The following is a 23,777-nucleotide window of genomic DNA, read 5'->3' on the forward strand; positions in this document are numbered from 1 at the left end:
TCCTCTTTTGGGAGGTGAATTAAATAGGGGCAAGCAGACTGACAGAAGAAGTTTGGACAAATCCCTTTAAATGTCAAAAAGAAAAAATAACGCTGGAAGCTCCACTTAATTAGTGGAGTTTCCTCTGAATTTCTTTCAACAGAGCTGTATACTGTTTTCCTGTATGCTTTCCAAAGGATCTAGTCCTGTTTCATCCCTCAATATACAAATCCATCTTCGTCTTGAGAAATACACAGGAGTGTCTCGCAATCTCTGTTGACTTTGAGCTGCTGCTTCGCAGGTCCTGCTCACCCTTAAATTCAAGGTTCTGGCAGGAGCTGCGATTCCTGATACACAGATGCACACTTCAAAGATGGTCCTGAGAATTAATACAGAATAAAACTGTATCAGCTAAATATTTCTTTTGTTTAGGATCAGGAAGGATAGTCAGGAAAAGTCCTGACTGATCTTATTTGGCCATTGGAGGAACTTGTGAAATCTCAGTGAAAGAATGCTGTAGTGAACTTCACTGTCACTCTGTCTTCTGCAAGTGGAGACACGGAAGTCATCAGGTCTCAAAGCAGCTAAATGAAGGTCAGATCCTGCACGCCTTACCTATATAAGAAAGTGTTATACGACTGGGTCCTAGGGAGTAACTGCTACACAGTACAGCATGTCTACCTACTGTGTTTAGCAGGAGGCAAAGATGATGAACCGCATACCTGAGGTGCTTCTGCTGGAATCAAGAATCATATAATCAAGTCTTTTTTCTTTTTTTTTTTTCTTTATTTATAACCAGAGGAAATGGAAGGAACATTCATAGGAACATAAATTCAGTCAAGACCAGAAGTATCATCATGCTGACTGACAAAATGGAATGTGATAAATAGTAAGAAATAGGTTTTGAATATTATGTTTTTCTGAATGAATTCATTTTCATAGAATTTAGTTAGGATATTTATGTAAAGATCACCCAAGAAATCATATTAGTCATACTATTCCCTTTGATTTATGTATGCTCGTTCCTTTAGACACTCCTTCCTCACAAAATACAGTGGGCTTATTTATACAATGAGCTGATATGAATAATATTTTGATCCTTCTCAAGATACTCTATATTTAGCTAAAAAAATGCAATTCAGATCCTGTACATTCAATGTAAATCTAAAATTTCTGTGGAACAAAAGTCCTATGAATTTGATTTCTTTTTAAGTAAGAAATTTTAAATGCAGGTGGGATGGAAACTGGGATGAAGACAAATATTCAAGATTTACTCTTAGAACAACTCTGTCTGCCCATCAGTTGCCTGCATGCAAATATTATAAATAGCTCCCAAGTTCTTCACCTTAAATACTTCAATGACTTAAAGGTAAAAGGGAAGCAGGAGACAAGATGGAAGCATTATCTGAGTTGCCTATAAAATCTGAAACACAGGGCAGGCTCACAAGCAAAGTTAAGACTGCAGCACAATGTCCTAGGGAGTTTGCCAGCAAACTCGATGCTGCTTTTGAGCAGTTGCCTTCTTTGTATGGCATCTGACTTCAGTGTTTTCCCTCTAACGAGCCGTGGCAAAAGTCACTGCATTTTTGATCTGTCTTTTACCATCAAGTGAAAAACTGTTATTCCCTCAAAGAGTGGTTTTTTATTAACAGAATTTGAAGAACTCTTTCCTAAGAAAACTGCCTGGGATGCTGTATGAGAAATCGTACAATCTGAATTACGGGCAGTTAAGACAAAGCCCATCAAAAACAATCTGAGGAAGGAAAACAAAGTCAACAGGCATGACAAAAAGTCTTCTGTAGATGTGAACCATAACTCTGTGTTCTTAGCTCTATGGAAAGACTGGTTTTTGAAAAGACCATCAAGATTAGATGAAGTTTTAAGGGAATATTCAAAGAATGATGTTGATAACACAGTAGAAAACTTTCATTTTAAGCAGCCCTATCAGATTTTAAATCTAGAAGACAGCAAAATACTAAGAAACCTATGGGATAAGTAGGAAATTCTGGGAACTAAAGCTGCGGCACTTCCTCCACGCTCTTCAAGGCAGCTGGGAGGGATGTACCTATCCCAGCCCACAGATACTGCAGTATCCATGGAGAAATTCTGCAGCTCTTGGGGCATCATCAGCATAAAGCTGGTACAATCATGCAGAAGTCTAGTTCCTTTACATGTATCCTTCACACTTCAGCTTCTTAGAAATAACATTTCTTCCACCCACATATCTCAAAAGAGGAGACAATAGCACAAAGCTGGATACAGCTTTGGATAAATGCAGAATCCTATATGGATGAAGATAAGAGGTATAAGTATGTCAAATTGGTTCAAGGTCCTTCCTGTATGAAAATTTAAGACAATTTTTCTCTTTCTGTCCTTCCTGGCAGTGAGTGGGGGACCAAAGACAAAGACCTAAACCTGACCTTATTTTGGAATCTAAGCTGTACCTGGCATTTTTCCAAGTGTCCTGCCAAAAGGTGTACTACCAGTATGGTAATGCAAATAGGGCTTCTGGTTTAATTTAAACTGATATTTACTAGTAAAAGCCTGCTGAAAAAACCAAGACTTACCGGTAAATATTAGTTTATTCCCCAAAGATACCAACTTTTTTCCCATTGTTCTTAGACTTTGCACTCCAGCAGTCATCTTTACACCAAACAATGCCTAAGACAAAAATGAGCTTTTCAGCTTTACATGTATTTGCCAAAATAATTACCAACCCTCCCCCATGTAAATCGAGTGGGAAATATACACTGTGAGATTTGGATCCAGAAGCCCTAATTCTAACTCTTCTTTAAAGGAGATATATATGTATATACAACATATATAAATATAAATTCTCAGATTAGGTGAATGTGTGATGAATTCTGCATAATAATAAGTATTATAGTGATTTCTAATACCTTAAAACCCGATCTGATGCCTGGTTTGATTTTGACACATCACAGTTCTGATGCTTCTCTTGAGCTTTAGCCAGTTTCTCTGCTGCAGCAATAGGACATCCAGAGAGGCTGCAATTACAGAAAGGAAATTTAATTGTCTTGTCCTGCGTAGTTTCACATTATAGCACTGATCCAATTACTCCTTCTCCTCCTTAGCCAGCATCAGGAAGAATCTGAAGGAAAAGAGTTTCCCAAAGCTTTCTGGTCATATGTATTTTCTCTAGAATAGACTTCCTTTCTTCTGCTTTCAGTTGCATGGTAAATCTTACATCTGCTCTTCTTCTCTGACTGTATATGGATAGATTATTCATGGATGTCAGCCAGTGAACATACCAGTAGGAGAGGAGAACATAAACTGGAATCTACTGTGCAGCTCTGCTAGCAGACTCATGACCTTTATGCATCTATAAATGTTGCCAATGAAATGGCTCCTGAAGATGATTAAACGACAACACCATATAGGCCAAATCTTGCGCTGCTTCACACCTCATTCAGCTCCATTAAATCCAATCTTTTTGCTAGGTATATAAATATGTGCAAAATTTAGCCTTGGGTCTCTACATCTCAGCTATGTTATACTTAGTGTTTGTTCATGAATTTCAGACACTAAAGTATGTTTTCTAATAGTAGATGATGTACCATGAAAAGAACTTCTGTGCTTGAATTGAAATCCAATTAAATTTGCAAATGCTGAACTATTACTGAAGTGACAGTAATAAGCCTGATTCTTCCGGAAAAGATTTAGAACAGGGAAAAATAAATATATTGATGCCAGCAGATGGTGCTCTTAGTGAAGCTGTAAAAACCTGTGACCTGACAATAGAGGGGGTCCTTTCCTTGTCATAGTCTATTGCGTGCTTATGTGACCGCAGCTCTCTGTGTTCTCCACAGGAAAAGAAATTAAAATGAAAGGCAAATCAGTGCATTCCCAGATGTTCCCTTCTCTACAGGAAATAAGGGGGGAAAAAAAGAATAAAAAAGCGAAGCAGAGCAACATGCCCCAAAAGCTGCAGAAAGAGGTGAGCACAGACTGCAGACCGTTCCCCCCAGCCCTCCCTCACTGCCCTAGTTCTGTAGAGGGGTGAGGGGGCTCTGTGCAGTTTTGGAGTCATGCCAGAGGGCAGCTGTGCTCTGCTGACATTCTCTTCTTCAGACACCTCAAATATTCTACTAGATATTCAACCAGAAGTGAATGCTGCTTCAAGCAGCAGTGATTCCCATAAAGCCTTCTCAGAGATTTTTGCTGCATCTACTGGCAGCATCACTGCAGAGAAGAAAGGGGTACCAGAGCTTACTGCAGATGGTTTGGTACCCATAAGAGTTTTCTGGGAGACATGCAGTTAATATGAGGGGCTCTAGTAACACAAAGCTTGGTAAGACTGAGTGTCCAGTACCTGTGTAGTCCCTGAAGCCTTCAGGCTACATTAACAGTAAAAAAGGAATTCGGTAATAGGAACCTTGCACAGTTCCTTTTATCCTCTTATCCACATTTGCTGGATTTTTTAAAATTGAAAAGAAATAAGCAAGATATCATTGTTCTGTCAGAAAACTATGATATGTACTAAAGACTATAATAATATTTTGATAATTTTGTTATTTGTTGGACATAATTTAATAGGCAATAGCATCCCTTCTATAAGAATCTATTGCTAACCTTAGGGAACTAATGAAGTTGCTTTTTTTCTTATTTTCTTTTGTTTGTCTAGAATATTTACACCTAACATTTCTGGCTTCTCATTTTTAAATTTAATGAGACATTTTCATAATGTTTCTTAAACAGGCAAAATTCAAAATTTAGCTGAATAAGGACTTCAGGCTTGAGCGTGTGGTCAGTAGAAAAGCTAACTCTTACAATGTCTGTGTACTTAAAATGCCGTTCTTCATATATCAAAAAAATCATTTTTAGGAGTAGAGTGGATTTTGTCATGCACTATAAAATAATCCCTGAAGAGAGTAAAGTGTTACAACAAGAACTCTGCCCTAGTCCTTGTAGTGTTGGCTTCCTTCTCCCTGCAACATACCCATAAGGAGTTGTACCATTTGTTTCGTATCACTGTTGTTCAGCTAATATCAAAACAAAAAGAAAAAAAATCACCCAAAAAGCTAAGGATGTTTAAAATGCCTTTTGTGGATCAATTCATCCATACTGAAGCAAACGCACACTTGTCCTCCTCAGAAAATACATGAATAAATGTTACTCTTTAAAATGGTTAAAGCACACGAAGCACCATCTGTCAATCTTCAGAACAAAACAACAAAACACACACTCACACCCCCCCACCAATGGACTGCTAGAAGGGCTGCAGTTCGGAGGCACTGTTCCCTCTAGATTGGCATCCAGCGACGGCATCCTTACCTTCGGTGGGAATTCCTGTTGCTATTTACGTGGCCCCGGCCTGTGCAGCCTGGTGTAGGACACTTAAGAACATTTTCATGCATGGCAAGAACTTGACAAGGAGAGTAAGAGAAAACAGCAGAGTATGAAAACAAGAAAAAAAAATCAAATCCCAGTATATATGAAACCATTTTAAAACAAAGCAGGATTCATTAACAACCAGCATTCCTCAAAATACACGTGACACACATAGCCAATAAAGCCTGATGAGGGAAGTAAGTATTGTGACCCTACGGTCATTAACACAGGGCAACAGTGAAAGTTATGAAGGTTACAGAACCTATAAACAAATGCATCTCTGGTGCAACAGTGAAGCAGAAGACTTCCAACATCTTCTTCATACAAAAACACTGAGTGAAGATCAGCTCCACAGTAAAGGGTGAGCTAGCAACAGTCCAATACAAAATTATAGACCAGAAAAATTCTTTAAGGAAATGTATGCATTCATAATACATAGCTTTATACACACAGTATCAAACTCAAGAGCTGAAAATCTGCTCTCAAGTTATACTGGTGGAACACTGAATTCTTTGAAACACACCTCAGTACAACCCTGAACAGAATTTAACCCTAACTATAAGATAGCCCAATTGAGCTAGGGGCCAGCTCTGCTCACTTCCACATAGATATTTCATTCATATCTATAGGATGAGCAGAATTGCTCCTTCAATTTATACTTGTATTCTCTACAGATGTGAAAATTGCAATGGATAGAAATTTTTTTTTCAAAAAACTAAAAACTAAAACCAAGCACTTAAAAAATTGAAGGATGGCAGAAAAAAAAAAAAAAAGAAAACTGCGTAAAAAGGAAGTAAGTGGTACAAGCTTAAGCAAGTAAACTGGTTTACATCTGCATCCATTTCAGGCTGGATGAAAAACTTCCTCCCAAGGCTGCTCAGAGAAGTGTTCCTCTAAATGATAAAGCTCATGCTATGAAGTGTCAAATTATCAAGAACTTTTTGGTGAACACTAAAGAGTTTTGTATGATGTGAGACATATCTGAATCCATGTCTTGGAGCTGGATGGCATTACATCACTCTACAGAAAAAGGCCATCCAGCCCTTGCAAACTTCTGGTTTTCTCATACAAGAAGTAGTCTGGAAGCCTGTATCCAGTTCTCACTCAAAAAAAAGATCTAATAAAATCAGTGAATTCCTTAGCTGAGTTCAGAACTGAATAAAAGCTGTTCAGAGACTTGAGAATTTAACCATGTATACTGATTAAAAGATAACCATCATCATCACCCCATCATCAGTGTACTAAAACGTGATGCAAAAGCTCTACTCTGAAATTCCTAGTATTCAAAGCTGTTCTTGAAACATGCTTCACAAGGCCAACATCACAGGAAAAAAATAAAAAGATGAGCTCACCTTTTTCATTTTAGTAGGTACAAGAGCATGCAAACAGTTTAAAGCTATATTCTTCTTTGATTTACAAAGTCTCCTAAAGAGCTTTTTATTTACCATTTGTAAAAATGAGAGAACTTTGAGCAACCGAATAAATATTTGGTTTTCAGAAAATTACAGGGTCTTGCAAAGCAGAGAAATTACTCTATTTGTTCTACTGTATTCAGAGATCAACCAAGCTACAGCAAAGTTTCCTAAAGCACTTCCTCATCACTTTATTTCTGGAAGAAGCCACCCTACCATGTAAGAGGAGACTTTTTATGTCTGCCAGTCTTGGTGTGCTGATCTACTTCTGTTTTCCTATACTGCAGAATCTACTTTCCTTTGGAAATGGGACCATTTTAGCCCTGACTGTCTTTATAACATTTCCTTTAGGGGAAATTTCCTTTAGCTGTTGTAAATCTCTTGAGCTTAGGTCTGGAAGTGCTGATGGACAGTGAGGATTTTAGGTCCATAGGCTTCAATGGAATAACTCCATTTTAAAACCTGTGTGAAAGAGAGCCCTTTGCCTTCAGGTGAACCTCCTTTGCAGAGAATCCACTGACATGGCAGGGAATTCCACCCATGTGACTGACAGGGGATATGTGCTCAAAATCCTGAGTTCTGTAACTGAGTAAACAGCCAAATTGTTATTTTTAATAATATAAACTACTTTAATATAAATTATGTTTCAGACACAAAAACAACAAAGGAAAGGGGTTGGAAGTTTTTCAAGTACAATTATTCCTGTACAAGACAACAGGGACAGCTGATGTGACAGCAGCACGCGGAAGTAAAAGCAGTGCACATCTTCTGGAAACCTTTTTTCTCTGTTGACTGAATACATCTCTTTAAAAATAACCTAGGATTCTTAAAATCAAAGAATACAGCTTTAAAAGTTGTTCTTTTAGTGTAAAAGTTAGTAGAGAATGGAAATGATGGAATAAAGGAAAAAGTATAACACAGAACAGTTGACTAAGTTGAGACAAACCATACGGAAAAATGAAATTAATTTTTTAAATAAAAGGTTGAAAAAGCATGCTAGAAAAATCTTTGTAGTTTTATCCCCGGTTTCCATGAAACAATGTGAACTTACTTTCTGGAGGGACCCTATCTTTGTGTGGGCATCCTGACAAACTGCGGTGATGGGGGTAAAGCCCCGTTACATGGCCAGTTCCATCACACCCAGGGGTAGGACATTTGCTCTCTTTCTTTTCTGTTCTTGAGGGATCTATAATTTACAACAAATGTGTCAAGTGAATGATGCTTTTCACATTTCTGTAAGAAGGTTCATTTAATCATGTCATTTACTCTTTGGTAAATGTTCTTATGAAAACCAGACCAAAAAAAAAAAACCCCAACTTCTACTTCTTAACACAGTTCTGTCACTTTTATCCCGTTATCTTCTTTTCAGACTGCAAGCTCCTATGATCACAGCAATATCCATTCACAGTGATTGGAAAGTGACCTTTTTATAGCAAAGCCATACCACTGTCAATCAACGTTCTGCTGGCAAGCATCAGCTCAAGGGTGTAAGGTCATTTGGAAACTATTTAGTTGGAGTTTCCCTTCTTTACATTCTTATTTGCCTGATGTATTAAGGTCTGCAAAAGTACTGTCATAGCAGTTCAATGTCCTGAGAGTAGCAAACCCAGCTCTTTAGCATAACAATTCCACAATTCAGCACAAATAAATCGCTTTTCCAAGGGTCACTGAGGAGATGACTCCTGTTTTCTTTAAATTCCTTATGAAGTGGTAGAAATTATATAAATATTCCTTTCTCTTCAATAAATTATGGTGGGGTAAACATTGTAATCAGAATTACTGAAAGCATCACTTGCTGTGTAAATTTGGGCCATTACAAACACGCATATATAATGCTTAAAAGGTTAATGTTCTTTTAGAATGTTGTTGGGTTTTCTGTCTACAAATCAATGAAAAGTCTAAATAGACATTTTTCCAACAAAATAAAGTTTTCTGGCAATAATGTAGTGGAACTGCTGGTGAGATTAATCCTGAACTAGAACCTTCCTACATACTTCATCAGCTTGTTTTCTTTAACAGAATATCTGTAAAACAACATCCCTACACTTCGACCCCAGCACATGATACAAATTACACCTTATTGTTTTGACCACAGTTGACAGATTTTAGAAACAATTGCTGATTTTTTGTATTAGTATCAAAGAATAAAATTCAGGATACTCTTAACTGCTGCCATTTTTGCTCAAAATCAACCAACATAATCCTTCCATTTTTTTAGTCCATCCTCCTTTCAATACCCAATCTGAACTACCCTCATTTAAGTATTTTATGCTGCTCTGCTTCAGTGTTTATGCTTCCGTCTCTGGAAAATAAGATTTTGCTATTTATTTTCCATTAAGTCTTTCTTACATTAAATTCCACCCCAGCTTCAACAAATAACCTTCAGCACAATCAGTGGAAGTTTCAGTACTTGCAGAACTTCACATACAATCCATTTTTTACAGCATAAATCAATACAATTCAGAGTTCATATTCAGTAGTTGTGGACTTATTTTTCCTTGATTTCCCTCTGGTAGCTTATATATATATATATATTTATATATATATATATATATATACACACACCCTTTTACGTTCCAAGTTCTTCCAGAACACCTTCATTTTAGAGAAATTCTTTAGCTCATTGTAATGACTGTCCATGTCTTAAATCCATTCTTAAATTTTAATATGACATTTAAACCTTGTCTTTTGCATATGGATTCCCTAATTAACAAAGTTTTATTTTATTTAACTTGCATGTTGACTGTAGAACACAGCTCTTTGTTTCATGCACTTTAAGATAAATACACATAGAAATCTATCTCCAAAGTGCTATACAGTTATCACAACACTCCTGGAAAGACTATAATCTTACACGTCAGGAAACTGAAGCAAAGAGATCAAGAAGCTAAACCCAAGGCCACAGAAGGAGCAAATGTCAGAGGAGGGATTTGAATTCCTGCCAGATAGGCCTGTGCTGAGACCACTAGAACAGCAAGCCCACAGCTACATACATACACAACTCTAAGCGACTCTTCAAGTCAAGTACTTTGGGATGTGTAAAATTATTAGATAAGTGATTAAGTAATGCAAATGAAATATAAATTATGTAAATATAACAATATTCAAGGACTGCAAAAAATGTAGATGATTAATAGACCATAATGGCTTTTTAGAGACTTCAAACTAGAGGAACTTTAGATACTCCACGTTGTCAGAACTCCACCAAAGTCAATGAAGGTATTCTAATTTAGAGCAGCTGAGGATCAAGACACTTACATCATACAGTGTCAAGGAAATCCTCCTCTGTATTCAAGTCTATGCTATAAAGTTATAGCATGTTTCAGATCCTTAAGAGCCTTTATGGTCTAATGAGTCAGAAAAGATGCTGTATACTATTCTTAATGGTTTCAAAACTTGCATAAAATTGTACTTGCACAATTTCCCATTGCTTTTAATGGAAGACATTTGACTAAACTTTCCACAACTTCAGACAAAACACTGGATAATCTTTTGTACATCCTTTTCTGCTAATTGGGAGAAATATTGCGTAGGTTTTTTTTTAACTCTGTAACCTTTCCTCACTCCTTGCCACAATGTGACTATTGCCTGAGTGAAGGTTGTCAGATGACTGAAAAGGTTTTAAAACTCATAAATTTCAGAAGAAAGCCTGTTTAGAAGGCTTTAAATGGCAGAGTAAAAATGATTAGTGGTCCTTTAACAGTTGTTTCAGTGATCTCTGAAAGCAGACCTCCTGAAGCCAGGAGGTAGTTCTTACTGCAAACTTGTGTACCCAAAAAGTTTCCACTTAACCATATCATACATCTGTGTGGGTATCTCTTCCAGGAGGATTTGGAAGATAATGTGTGAGTGGAGAACAAACAATATAAGCAATCGTCTTAAAGCTTCCTCTCAACAATACCAGAATGTTTCCTATGATTTTTAAAGTAAGGAAGGAATAATTTTTTTCTTTCCTCCTTTATTAAAAAAAAAAAAAAAAAACATAGAACAATCCACTCCACAAAGATTCTTGGTCCAAACTACCACAGTATTTAGTCCCTGGCTGGGGTTTGGACCCATTATCAATTCAGCCTGCAGCTCCCAAGAGACAGGATGGTTCAAAGAAGCTGTAGAATTTACTGAAATAGGAAGTCTGTACTTTCATTACTGTCAGAATTATATAGTCTTTTTGGAGACAGCAGATCTATATGCGAAAATGCTTTTCCCAGGCATACATAGACTGGAAGGGCTGGACAACACCAGAGTTAAAAAGGTCTTCAAAAATTGATATTGGTTTGCCATGTTTCCTGTGATTTTATTAGAGACATATTCCAAGGGACATGTTCCTACAATAGGTCATATGCGAACAACGCTTAGCACAACATCCACATAGCTATGCAGTAATACCCCACCTAAATAAGTTGTCTTCCTCAAGTACCCAAAGCTACTATATATTCACCGGACCATATATTTGTGTTTAAAACAAACAAAGCTTCACTAAAATACATTGCAGAAGAGTGAGAACATCTCAGTTGTAGAAAGGAAACCAAATATTTTTACAACAAATACAAGATGAACCCAGTCCCTGCTTAGCATCTCCCAAGAAATACCACGTCCTCAACTTCCACTAAAGTCAATGGGAATCAGGGGTGTTCAATGAGTCTCACAAGGTATTGAACACTTTATACAACACAGCCCTACATGTACAGATGCAGACACGTTAAAGAGGGGTGTGGTAATATAAACACACCATCACCATGATAATCCCATAAATTAAAAGGCATTCTAAAGGTAACCTTTAGTCTGTTCTTTTTTTTTTTCTTTTTTTTTTTTCCTTTTTTTTTCTTTTGTATTGAATTATGGTCAAGGCAGCACCTTAACTGTTTCCACAATGGAATGAAACCAGTGAAGTGGAATGCACATAAGAAAGAAATTGCTATTGATCTCAGCCCAGGCCACACCATGCCTTGCATAGCAAATGGTTTCCATTACCTTACTATCTTAAGATAATTAATGTGCAGTCACTGCCCCTATCTTATGTTATCGGTCATTCTGATACTGTTCAATTTCTATCAGGCAATTCTACATTTTAGATGGGACAGGCTTCATCAATAACCGTCATTTGATGATAATTTTATAAGTCATGATGCCACCTACCCAATCCAATCTGTAAAATATGCACTTCATAGCTGATTGACTACCTGCTACATAAAACCCCACTCTCCAATATAGTTTGCAACATAATTTTCTTGTTTTTTAATTATGACTATAAAATATATTAAAAACTCGAGAAAAATCTTTGCCTCTTTCAACATGATCTCTTATTTGTTTTGTTTCCCTGAAAAGTTATTTTTTTAATTTAGCCAAATGATATTCACTGAAATACTGTACATATTTCTAACACTGCAGAATGAATTATTTTATTTCAGAATGGCAGCATGATGCTATTTTACAATCATGTCATACTAGTACAACTTAAATAAAGTTCCCATTTTGTGGAATTAGTAACTTCATTTCAGAAATCTATGCAAAACTTAACACGTTAGCTCACACTTTCTCATGATATAACATACGGTATATAGAAATATTACCTTTACCATAATATGGCTTTTTGACATGGCCGTCACTGGGTTTAGGCTTCCTGTCATCTCCAGAAAGGTGTCTTGGAGACTGTTCCTCAAATGATCTCATATTATCCCTCCTTCCAGCTTCCACTGCCATTTTTTCTCTCATGGCTTTTGCTCTCTCAGTTTCCAAAGCAATTGCTTTCTCAAGCAGCGTTAAGTTACCTTTTGTCATATCAAACACTTCTTCAGACCTATCTGAAGTAATAGAGGTGGTATCATCGTCTCTTTCATGACAACCATCCTCCTTTGCACAGCTAGAAAAAGTCCTAGATCTGGGGCTCAACTGTTCTTCAAGCCTCATTAGGTTCATCATATCAGAGTAATTCCGGTCTGGTGTTCTTCCTTGGAAGTCATCTTCTTGCCTGACATGCTGACGAGTGTTCATGTTTTGCTGTTGATTTCTTTCCTGTGGGTTTGTCTCACTGAGTTTCCTAGCCAGATCAAAACACTGGTTCCTTAAGCACTCCAAACTGCTGAGACACACCTCTTCATCACTCTCCTCCACCATTTTTTCTGTAAGTCCATTGTTCACAGGCTTCCCTAGCATTACAAAGTTCATATTCCTATTATCTTGCTGTGAAGTATTGTCTGCATAACTTCTGTCATTAATGTTTTCTGAAAGCACTACACCATGTCCTTGTGCTAATAATTTAAGGGAGTCCACTGTTTCCCTAACAACATCACTGTCTAAATCTAAACTCAGCTCACTTTTCCGACCAATATTTTCATTTTTGTCACTATCATCTTCCAGACTATTAGATGTATTGCTGTTCATTTCTGATTCTGTCCTGGCTCTGTATGCTGCATCCTCTGCAATTTTGCCAAGATTTAACAATGACTTGGCCACCAGTTCATCGTAATTATCATACTCATCATTATTGTTATCGTCTTTTTCTGTGTCTTGCATTATTCGAGTATTGTGACAATTCATTTGATGGTCTTCTGCATAAAAAACAGAAACAAAGAAAGAAACAAAGAAAGAAAGAAAAAGGAAAAGAAAAGAAAAAAGTGGCTACAATTGGAACTGTTGTTGCAATCGCACGGACAGAAAACAAACTGCATGTCAAATATTGTTAATCATACAGCAATTCCATAACACTAAAGCCCACATGAAGTTAATTTCTCTATAGTCCATAAGGCTATTTTTGTTTATTTGCTATCCACATGAATTTCTTTCACATAACTGATAAGAAAAAAGGCAATCAAAATGCTAATTACCACTACTGCTAAATATTATGGCATACTTATGTTTCTCCTTTCGCTTCTATATTTACAGTTTTTTGGATTTTATTACAATTATATCACTAATATGACATAATTGCCTATGTTTCCAACTTTTCTCACTCCTGCATTTCCTGTAAATACAGTAGATGGCAAAGGAGTGAGTACTATTGGATTTATTCTCTTACTGATGAACACCATTCACCAAAAGAGAAAGAATACACCAAGCAGGAAACTGTCACTTTTTAAACATCATACACACCATTAACACTAGATAACCAATAACTATATGCAAAGATCAAAATGGCATTTTACTTATTGGATCCATCAGTAGAAATCAAAATCTCTCAGTTTAACTATGCAACTGTGGAGAAGTGAGAATTTTAAAAGAGTTGCTACATGAAAGGAAGATAGAAGCAATTACATGCACAATATAATTTTAAGTACATACACTAGCCCAAATTATATGGTCATACATGTACGATAGGGCTGTTATCTACTGTCCTGTGTATTGTAACATAATGGTGCAGAGTTACCACATTTTACTTAGCTTTGTTTTAGCAGCTGTTGACTAATGGACAACTTAACAAGATGGAGCCAATGTAAGGCCCTGAGGGTGAGATTCATCTCACCTAACTTGAGACATGAGCAAGGCAGGCATCTATATCCAAGTAGGCTATTCGATGTTCCTGTCCTTAGTCAGTAAGAGAAACAGACATTTTAAGGATACAGTTCACCTGATCTGGTTAAAATATCTTCTTGAGAATAAAATTAATAACTACTAGAAGTGCCTGTTTCTCTTCATTGACAACATAGGGACTCAGACTAGATGCCTACCTTAAAGACATCCATATTTGGTCAGATGAATATCATCCAGAGAGCATTTTCTGATATCTCATGTTGACTCAGAAGTTATGCCATTCTTAGACCCATTCTTAAAACACATACACATTCATCATTATTTACTAATGAACGTCTCAGAAACTATATTTTGAAAACTGGCTACTCAAGCAGTATTAAAATGTTTTGCATCACAACTGGAAAAGTTAGTTCCCAAATCTGTCATCACATTGACATGCTAGGCCAATTTTTCAGCAGATGCAAATTGAAAGAAACTATTAGAGCCAGGACAATTAACACCTGCTCAAGAGCTACTCCATCAGCTTCTGATAGCATCTTTTCAGCCTAGGTGTATTTTCAACACTGGTACACCTAAACACATAGCATTTTCTAAAGTGTGACTTTTATGTTCTGGGTTAAACAAATCAAAGTGGGAAATTTCAGGTAGTAGGTGGCTTGCACACTAACCTTTTGATGATAGGAAATAATTTTTGTGTCAGTGGACAAGATAATAAATCAGAGTTCTAAATACAAAGCTCAACAGCACAATAATTAATATTTCAGCCACAAGATAGTATTCCTTCTACACAGTGGTTAGGGATCCTGGGATGATAGTAGGCTGTAGTTAAGCAGCAGAACTGCAGATGACTAGGCTACATCTAGGGGAAAAATGCTCTAATGGTAAAATATTATATATTATCTACTGAATACAGTGGAAAGATAATTAATAGGGATGGATGTATGGTATTTTTACACGAAAAGATACTCCAAGTCAATAGTGGGTTACCTATTTATCACTAAAGGTGGTTTTATTTTAGTTGCTGTTGTTCTCAAGATAATCACAATTCATATTTATGTTTCAGTCCCTCAAAAACTAAGTGTATCCGAGTATCAGATTTTTAGTGTAAAAGCAAGGGGTGCCACTTACACTTCCTATTTGAAAAACTTCCATCTTGAATGACTGCAGAGAAGTAGGCAGTTAAGGATTACTGGATAATTAGTTTCTGCTATTTGAAAAGCAAATGTTTTAATACACTAATAATAATTTTCTGAAATGACATGTACAAACAAATCCCACATTAATTTAAATATTAAAGATGAAACTTGACACCAAGAAGACTGTTCAGTAGAACCTGCTGCTTTTGTGGGGTGCTTCTTGTAACTACGTCTGATGGACAGTCAGATGTAGCAGAAGGAACATCAAAGTAATTAAAGATGCAGTGAGCTATAGCTCCAAAATTGCCAGTGCCTTCAAGTTTAGGGTGAAATACCTACAAACACTGGTGAAATCAGTCAAGATCTAGCTCTAACAGGATACTGAAATAAAGAGTAGGAAAAAATTGTATTTTCTCAAGCCATGCAGAGAACTGTTCAGGTATGCAGTGACTATTTTAGGTCAACTTTTGAAGTGTGAAAAGTTTCAGGTTTTGTTTTTTTAAAAAAATAGGTTTTGTGTTTGTTTTTACATGAATGAGAGTCATGTAAATGATCACTAATGGGAGGAATATGTTATACTTTGCCTCCACAACAGTGAAAAGTCAAAATATGAATCACGTACTGTATGAGTGAAGACAGGTAAATTCCTTTTGAGTAGGTGAAGCTGGGTGAAAGTTGTGACTATATTATTTTTTATTCTGTTTGTTTGGTTATATCCTTTTCAGTTCTCCTGCCCGTTCAATCCTAAAAAAGAGGAAGAAAAAAGGTGGTGGAGGAGAAGAAAGTGTAAAGCATGACTCCCAGATGAGAGAGGCAGGAAAACAAAATGTTTTAATCAAGTTTCATTCCTCCTCTTGTAAGTTCTGACCTTTTCTTATATTTACTTTCTCCATGCAGCAGTTAAGTTTAATGAAAAGGATATTTACGTATACTATGTCATCTCTTCAGTAACAGCCTGTTGGACGCTGAGCCTGCTTTAGTGAAGCACCTGTGTTACTTGTTTATTAAACTGAAATTTTAAGTACTGAATTAGCTTGTGTAATAGTTAAGTACGTTAACCTAGCAGCTCTATGTGAACCTATGTTGCTTTTCTTTGACTCAGCTCTGTAAAATCTAATCTTGCTTTCATTTCACTTTTCTATGATTCCTAAGATTTAACCTTTAACTCGGTAACTACCTTTACACTGTGCTGTTTAATGGCTGCTTGTTAAATGACTGCAAAACACATAGGACTAAAACACCTACTTTACCCCTTACGTAAGTTTTGTAACCATTGACCCAAATTACAGGTTTTTTATTTGGTGAAGAGACTGAGTTTATCTCAAAAAGACACAAGTTAGCCAGTTTAGATGAAGAGCACACAATGTTATCATATATCCTTTTTCTGTTAGCTTTAGGGTTGCACGGACAAGGAATATGCAACACAGTTTAAAAAGAATATCAGATTATTTTAGCCCTCATCTGCATAAATACTAAGACAATTTAGGTATTCTTGATTGCAAAATTGTTCTTTTTAACTCCAAACATATAACAAATGACAGGAGGGAAATTATAGTGAAGAGTATGTGGAATAGCTATAAAGAGCTGGAAGCCTTTAGCCATCTGAACAGAAGTGCACTCTTGTATTGCACTAAAAAAAGTGAATAATTTGATTTCTTATTGCACCTTTCATCCAAGGATCTCAAAGCACTTTACAAACATTATTTTAAAAAGCCTCACAACACCCCTGTGAGGTAGGTATTTTAACCCCATTTTACAGATGGGAAATTGAGACACAGAGAAGTTGAGTGACTCTTTCCATGTCATGCCAGGAGTCACTGGAGAATAAGGACTACAGCCTCTACCATCCTTGATTGGTTCCTCCCTTTGTTCCTATCACATCCATATTTAAACAGTTTTTTGGCAGAAGAAATGGCTTGCTGTTTTTAGTGTCGGGAGTCATGCAAAACAGCACCTTCTTTTTGAAAAGGAAAATATACAGCATTTAGTTTGAGAGATTCTGCAGAGAGAGGCAATGATACTTCAGTAGTAGCAGCTACATTCCTACCAAAGGCCAAAGACTTCAGAAACAAGACTTTCCAAATCTGTGGTCCGTGTATCAAATTACTCACTTTCTCCCAAGCATGGGAAAACACGATGGCTCACGAGCTGAACCTATAGGTGGTCATACAGGCTTCCTGCCCAGATGGATGGTCTCATTATCCAGGCAGCATATTCTGTTTTAAAGCACTTCACTGCTCTTGCTACTGCTGCTTGTCAATTCTAGGTGTTCAGCACATGATACTACTGCATCACCATTTTTCTCCCTTTAAGCTGTAAAGTGAGGTGCATGAATACATCTCCACGTTACAACCTATGATAGCTGGCCTATGAGAACTATTTAGCAAGACAATGTTGGCACAGATGAATCCCAAATCTCAGAAAGTTACTGCATTGTATGGGGCAGGAGTTTGTACAAATGCCTCCCATTTTTACATGGGAAAATCTTATGACTAAGGAAAATGAAGAGAAGGAAAACTTAGTGAGCTCTCAACAACTTCTCCACTGAAGAAATAGAGCACACATGTAACTCTGTGAGAGCCTAAGCAAAGTCTCTAAAATTCTGAACACTCCCATTGACATGGGATGTGGGTCAGAGTCCAAGCCTTTGAATATGCCTATATCAGGGAGACACCTCTGCAAAAGTTCCTGAAGTTCTTTTACACTGTAAGTACTTTAGGTAAAGTCCCAAACAATTTGTTTTTACAGTAGTTGATTCCTTTATGGACCTTATATTACCCAATGAAAGTTGAAAGAAAAAGATAACTGTTCACTTATTTACTTGATGCACTCTAATTATTCCATTATATCTATTTTTTTTCACTCCTCCCCCTCCCCCTGCTACACCTACTTATAATAGTTATAATACTGGGATTTACTGTTTAGACTTTCCTACAATAATTATAGTATTCAACTAATAATCAATGCTCAAAGTAAAATAAATGAAGAGTAGAAGTCATTAAGCATGGCAAGGAAGGTCTGAGCTAAAGAGCACAGCACATCACAGTAGGATTCAGTATTATAAAGGACCAAAGAGCAAGCCCATACAGACTTTTAAATACTGGCTTACTGTGTCTTTTTTTCTTTTTTTTTTTTTTTTCTCCCGTTACATTTTGGTCTTTTCATTTTCTACGGGTTCCACTTTTTATCTGGTTTTGCTCAGTGGAAAATTAAGTATGACTTTTTTTTTGGTTGGTGTCCCCCCGGCCCTGCAAAGGACCAAAAGGGATCCTCACAGATCTGAATTTCTTTCTTGTTGTGAAGTGATTACTGGCATATAGAAGTATTCCTTGTTTTTATTTTTTTTTTACTAATAAAACATGTTTTAAATAGAAACAATAAATATTAATAAATTATTTTGATGTAGCAGCATTTTTGGAGACACTGTATAAATCAGTGTATTCTCATCTAAATGCACAGGTATTTGTATACAATCAATGCCCTGAAATACTCTTTCTTCTCTGCTTATGTCATCTTTATGACCTGTTATTTTGCTACTGCCTATGTCAGACATGCATGAATAGCATCCTAATTTACAAATATTCACATAAAGTATTGGTAGAATATAGATGTTCTTACTTGGGTTATTTGTATTAATATCACAGAATGAGGTAGGAATTTAGATAAAGAGAGAGCATCAGATAATAAGATGAATGGGTATGCAATGTATTTTTAAAAATTAGGTGATTTGTTATTCATCCATGTTTTCCCACTCTAAGTCCCTATAAGCAACCTGTATCACTACAGTTTTGGAAAAGGATCTGAAGATATCTGACAGCTCCTCTGGCAAGACCATGACTGTGGTAATTTTGCTTCAAGTGACAGACTGCAAGAACTTCTTAAAAATTATCTAGGTGCTGACTCAAGCTGACACGCTCCGTTTAAGATTTTGTCTTCTCACCACAAGGGGCTGCTTGCCTTTCTTTGATCTTAGAGCATCTCACATGCCATCTACATTGCACTGGTGCCATGGAATCATGGAGTAGCTGAGGTTGGAAGGGACCTCTGGAGGCTATGTGGTCCAACCCCTGCTCAAAAGAAGGTGCAGCTTAGAGCAGATTCTCAGGGCCTGTCCTGTCAGTCCAGTTTTGAATATCTTCCAGGATAGAGATACCACAGCATCTCTGGGAAATCTGTTCCAGTGTTTGACCACCCTCATGATGAAAAATTCCTTCCTTATTTCTAAATGGAATTTCTTTTGTTACAAATTGTGTCTGTTGCCTACTATTCTGTCACTGCACAGCTCCATTTTCTCTACCCTCCACATAAGTAGCTGAAGACAGGCATAAGATCTCCCTCTAGCCTTCTCTTCCTCAAGTGAACAAACTCTTTTTTCTCTCTTTGTATATCATGTGCTCCAGCTCTTTAATCACCTTGGTTGTTCTCCATTGGACTCCCATATTTCAAGGCTTTCTTGTACTGATGGGCCCAAAACTGTACCTAGTGCTCCACAGACAATAGTGTAAGTGCTGAATAAAGGGGAATAATCACTTCCTGCAGCCTTCTGGTTAGTTTCCAGTCTTTTTATCCTGACAGCCAAATATTATTTCTAAAAAAGTCAAAAGGCAATGAATATGCTGGGGATTTTTTTTTTTTTTCCAACCACAGAGAGAGCAGAAAATACTTTCTGGCTACCTACGGGCATCCTTTTAAGCAGATAAGGTCCCTGCCTGGTATGAAGCCTGCTTGTTTGGTTTGCAGTATCTGCAATATTGGTAATACAAAGGCGTATGTTTAGGTTTGAGAAGAAACTTGCTGAGAATATCTGTGATCAGAAGTGGGTATGCCGGGTTTGCAAGGGCAGTACAATTTAGCCAGTCATTCCCAGTTGGTCCATGATTCTTCAAGAACCAGATTCAGGCACCCTTAACTGATTTAACCTGACTTCCTTCTGGACAGATAAAGAGACAGCTTTAGCTGATGACTATTCATTTCATCCTACTTTTTCTCCCCAGGAAGTTTATATGAAGGAGGGGAGATATTCTGTCTCATAGCCTTATAACAGCTCAGTGGAGTATGGCAGTTTCCTGCTTTCTCTCACGTTTCCACAGCTCAGCAGGGCAGCAGGCAATGCGGAAGCCAAAGCTCTTCTCCAGATATCGAGATACAGCAGGGAGACAGCAGGGGAGCAGTGGACCAGCTGCACCAATGGGAGAACACCCACTCAGACAGCTCTTGATATGGAGTTTCTCATAGGACTACTCCAAAGACTGCTTAGGAGACAATGACCCCTAACTATACCCTTGAAGAACACATTTTCAGTTCATAAACTAGGATTCTCTTTCTCACATACGAATCTCTGAGAAAGACAGGTTGGAAACTCCTACTATAGGGATACACAAGCTCTTTTCATTGGTTTTGTTAATGCAGATGTCCATATTGAACATGTCTCCATATAAACTAAACATCTAGACTCCATTTATAAACAACGGACAAAAACATGTGTCCTGGGATGTCATCATCCTAAGCAAAGTATCTAAAGTAGACTGGTTGACTTACTTCCTAAAAGTGACTATTTCTCTTGATCATTATAAATTAAATTGATGGGATGAATCCTATCCCAATTGTTTTTACTCAAAACTTTCAAATTACTCCTTGCTGAACTTCAACAATATCTTTAGTATGACACAGTAGGAATTGCAGGAAGGAAGGAATGAAGGAGCTTCCCAAAAGAGGCTATGTTTAGGTTGCAGACAGAGACAAAGTTATGTACAGAAAGGCTGGTGTGGATGTCATAGTACGGATGCTTTGGATGGGATAGATGCTTGTGATTGCATGAGTAACATGCAAAGAGTTATATCTTACTGGATGCATTTAATCTGCATTATAGGTTTAACGACTTACTTTTAGTTGTGTTTGATTATCAAACGAAGCCTGTCGTGCTTTGATAGTAATCTAACCTGACTGGCACATCACTACTGTTCTAGAGGATGAGAGAACTGCTAAATACTATATAGTTGAAATTTTTTCTTCCTGTCCCTCCTTCTATCCCCTCCATGAGTTCAGTGCCAAAGGACAAAGACATCTATGTGCATGAATGCCAGTCTTTACTTCACCTGAAATGTAAAGATTTTTGTTAGGGGGTTTCTTCCTTTTCTCCTTATCCCCTCATCCAGCTTTGTCATCTACATTTCTGTCATTCCACACCTTTTTGTGACAGAGAAGGCTAATACTCCATAGAATACAGAAAAAGTAAATACAAAGGGTGCCTTGCCTCTTTGGTTACAGCCATTCCAGTATTAACTAATTAGGGACAGAACACCAGACCAAGAAGTGGCATCCTGAGCAGTCAGGGATCTAGTTTGGAAAGCCAAGGCCCTGATAGAATTAAATCTGGCCAGGGACATCAAGGGCAACAAGAAAAACTTCTATAGGTATGTCCATGATAAAAGGAAGACTAGAGACAACGTGGGCCCTCTCCAGAAAGAAATGGGAGACCTGATTACCCAGAATATGGAGAAGGCTGAGGTGTTCAACAACTTTTTTGCCTCAGTCTTCACTGGCAAGTGCTCCCGCTACACCGCCCAAGTTGCAGAAGGCAAAGGCAGGGGATGACTGAATGAAGATCCTGGGAGAGGATCAGGTTCAAGACTGTATAAGGAACCTGAAGGTGCACAAGTCCATGCGACCTGATGAGATGCATCTGTGGGTCCTGAGGGAAATGGCAGATGAACTGGCGAAGCCACTATTCATCATATTTGAGAAGTGGCAGTCTGGTGAAGTTCCCACTGACTGGAAAAGAGGAAACATAACTTCCATTTTTAAAAAGGGAAAAAAGGGAACTACAGGCCTGTCAGTCTCACCTCTGTGCCCAGAAAGATCATGGAGCAGATCCTCCTGGAAATTCTGCTAGGGGACATGGAAAATAAGGAGGTGATTTGCAATGACCAACACAGCTTCACTGAGACCAAATCATGCCTGACAAATTTGGTGGCAGCTTTCTATGACAGGGTTACAGTGTTGGTGAATAAGGGAAGAGCAACTGATGTCATCTACCTGGACTTGTGCAAAGCACTTGACACTGTCTCTAAACTGGAGACACACGGATTTGACAGATGGACCACTCAGTGGATAAGGAATTGTCTGGATGGTCACACTCAAAGAGGCATGGTCAACAGCCTGATGACTAAGTCGAGACTAGTGACAAGTGGCGTTCCTCAGGGGTTGGTATTGGGACCGATACTGCTTAACATTCCTGTTGGCAACATGGACAGTGGTATTGCGTGCACCCTCAGCAAGTTTGCCGACAACACCAAGCTGTGTGGTGTGGTTGACACGCTGGAGGGAAGGGAGGCCATCCAGAGGGACCTTGACAGGCTGGAGAGGTGGGCCCATGCAAACCTCATGAAGTTCAACAAGGCCAAGTGCAAGGTCCTACATGTGGGTTGGGGCAATCCCAAGCACAGATACAGGCTGGGCGACAAAGGGATGGAAAGCAGCACTGTGGAGAAGGACTTGAGGACGCTGGTAGATGAAGAAGTGAATGTGAGCCAGCAATGTGTGCTTGCAGCCCAGAAAGCCAACCGCATTCTGGGCTGCATCAAGAGAAGTGTGGTCAGCAAGTTAAGGGAGGTGATTCTCCCCCTCTGCTCTTGTGAGACTCCACCTGTGCAGTACTGTATCCAGCTCTGGGGCCCCCAGCACAAGACATGGACCTGCTCGAGCGAGTCCAGAGGAGGGCCATGAAGATGATCAGGTGGCACCTCCCCTTTGAGGACAGGCTGAGAGAGTTGGGGTTGTTCAGCCTGCAGAAGATAAGGCTCCAGGCAGACCTTATAGCAGCCTTCCAGTACTTCACGGGGGCCTACAGGAAAGGTGGGGAGGGACTCTTCAGCAGGGAGTGTAGTGACAGGACGAGGGGGTAACGGTTTCAAACTGAAACAGGGGAGACTTAGATATTAGGAAGAAGCTCTTCACTGTGAGGGTGGTGAGACACTGGCACAGGTTGCCCAGAGAAGTTGTGGCTGCCCCCTCCCTGGCAGCGTTCAAGGCCAGGCTGGATGGGGCTTTGAGCAACCTGATATAGTGGAAGGTGCCCCTGCCCTTGGCAGGGCGAGTTGGAACTAGATGACCTTTAAGGTCCCTTCTAACCCAACCATTCTCTGGTTCTATGATTCTATGTGATTATTCACACTGCTATAATCTTAGTGAAGCCCTGGCATGACTTGAGTGACTTCACATCCTTCTAGCAATGTCCAGGCACAGTGCAGTGGTGCTGGCTAGGGACCACTCCCAAGAAGGAGTTTGAATGTGATGATCCTATTTTGGAAGGTAAAAGCTTAGCTATATGCACTCAAGTCATTCAAATGTTGAACTCAGCATTAAATGAGTGTACTATGGTCTGTTTTATTCACTCACATAGATGTAGTCTTTGATTACTGTTATTGAAGAG

General features: G+C 38.2%; 1 protein-coding gene across 5 annotated transcripts in view; it reads right to left on the bottom strand.

Moving 5' to 3' along the window:
• MYT1L (myelin transcription factor 1 like) overlaps positions 1–23,777 on the bottom strand; it is a 134,343-nt gene that overhangs the window by 70,179 nt on the left and 40,387 nt on the right. For 3 of the 5 annotated variants that reach the window (XM_086461547.1, XM_086461545.1, XM_086461544.1), the window contains exons 5-8: positions 12,320–13,291; positions 7,795–7,929; positions 5,275–5,365; positions 2,880–2,987 (exon numbers count right to left, since the gene is read on the bottom strand). In XM_086461547.1, the coding sequence (XP_086317673.1) occupies positions 2,880–2,987; positions 5,275–5,365; positions 7,795–7,929; positions 12,320–13,291 (1,306 nt within the window). Of the gene's footprint in view, positions 1–2,879; positions 2,988–5,274; positions 5,366–7,794; positions 7,930–12,313; positions 13,292–23,777 lie in introns of all 5 variants that reach the window. The other 2 variants (XM_086461543.1, XM_086461542.1) reach the window with 1 other exon arrangement.

The sequence above is a fragment of the Leptosomus discolor genome, chromosome 2 (assembly GCF_034619465.1).
Source record: "Leptosomus discolor isolate bLepDis1 chromosome 2, bLepDis1.hap2, whole genome shotgun sequence".
NCBI classification, from domain to species: Eukaryota; Metazoa; Chordata; class Aves; order Leptosomiformes; family Leptosomidae; genus Leptosomus; species Leptosomus discolor.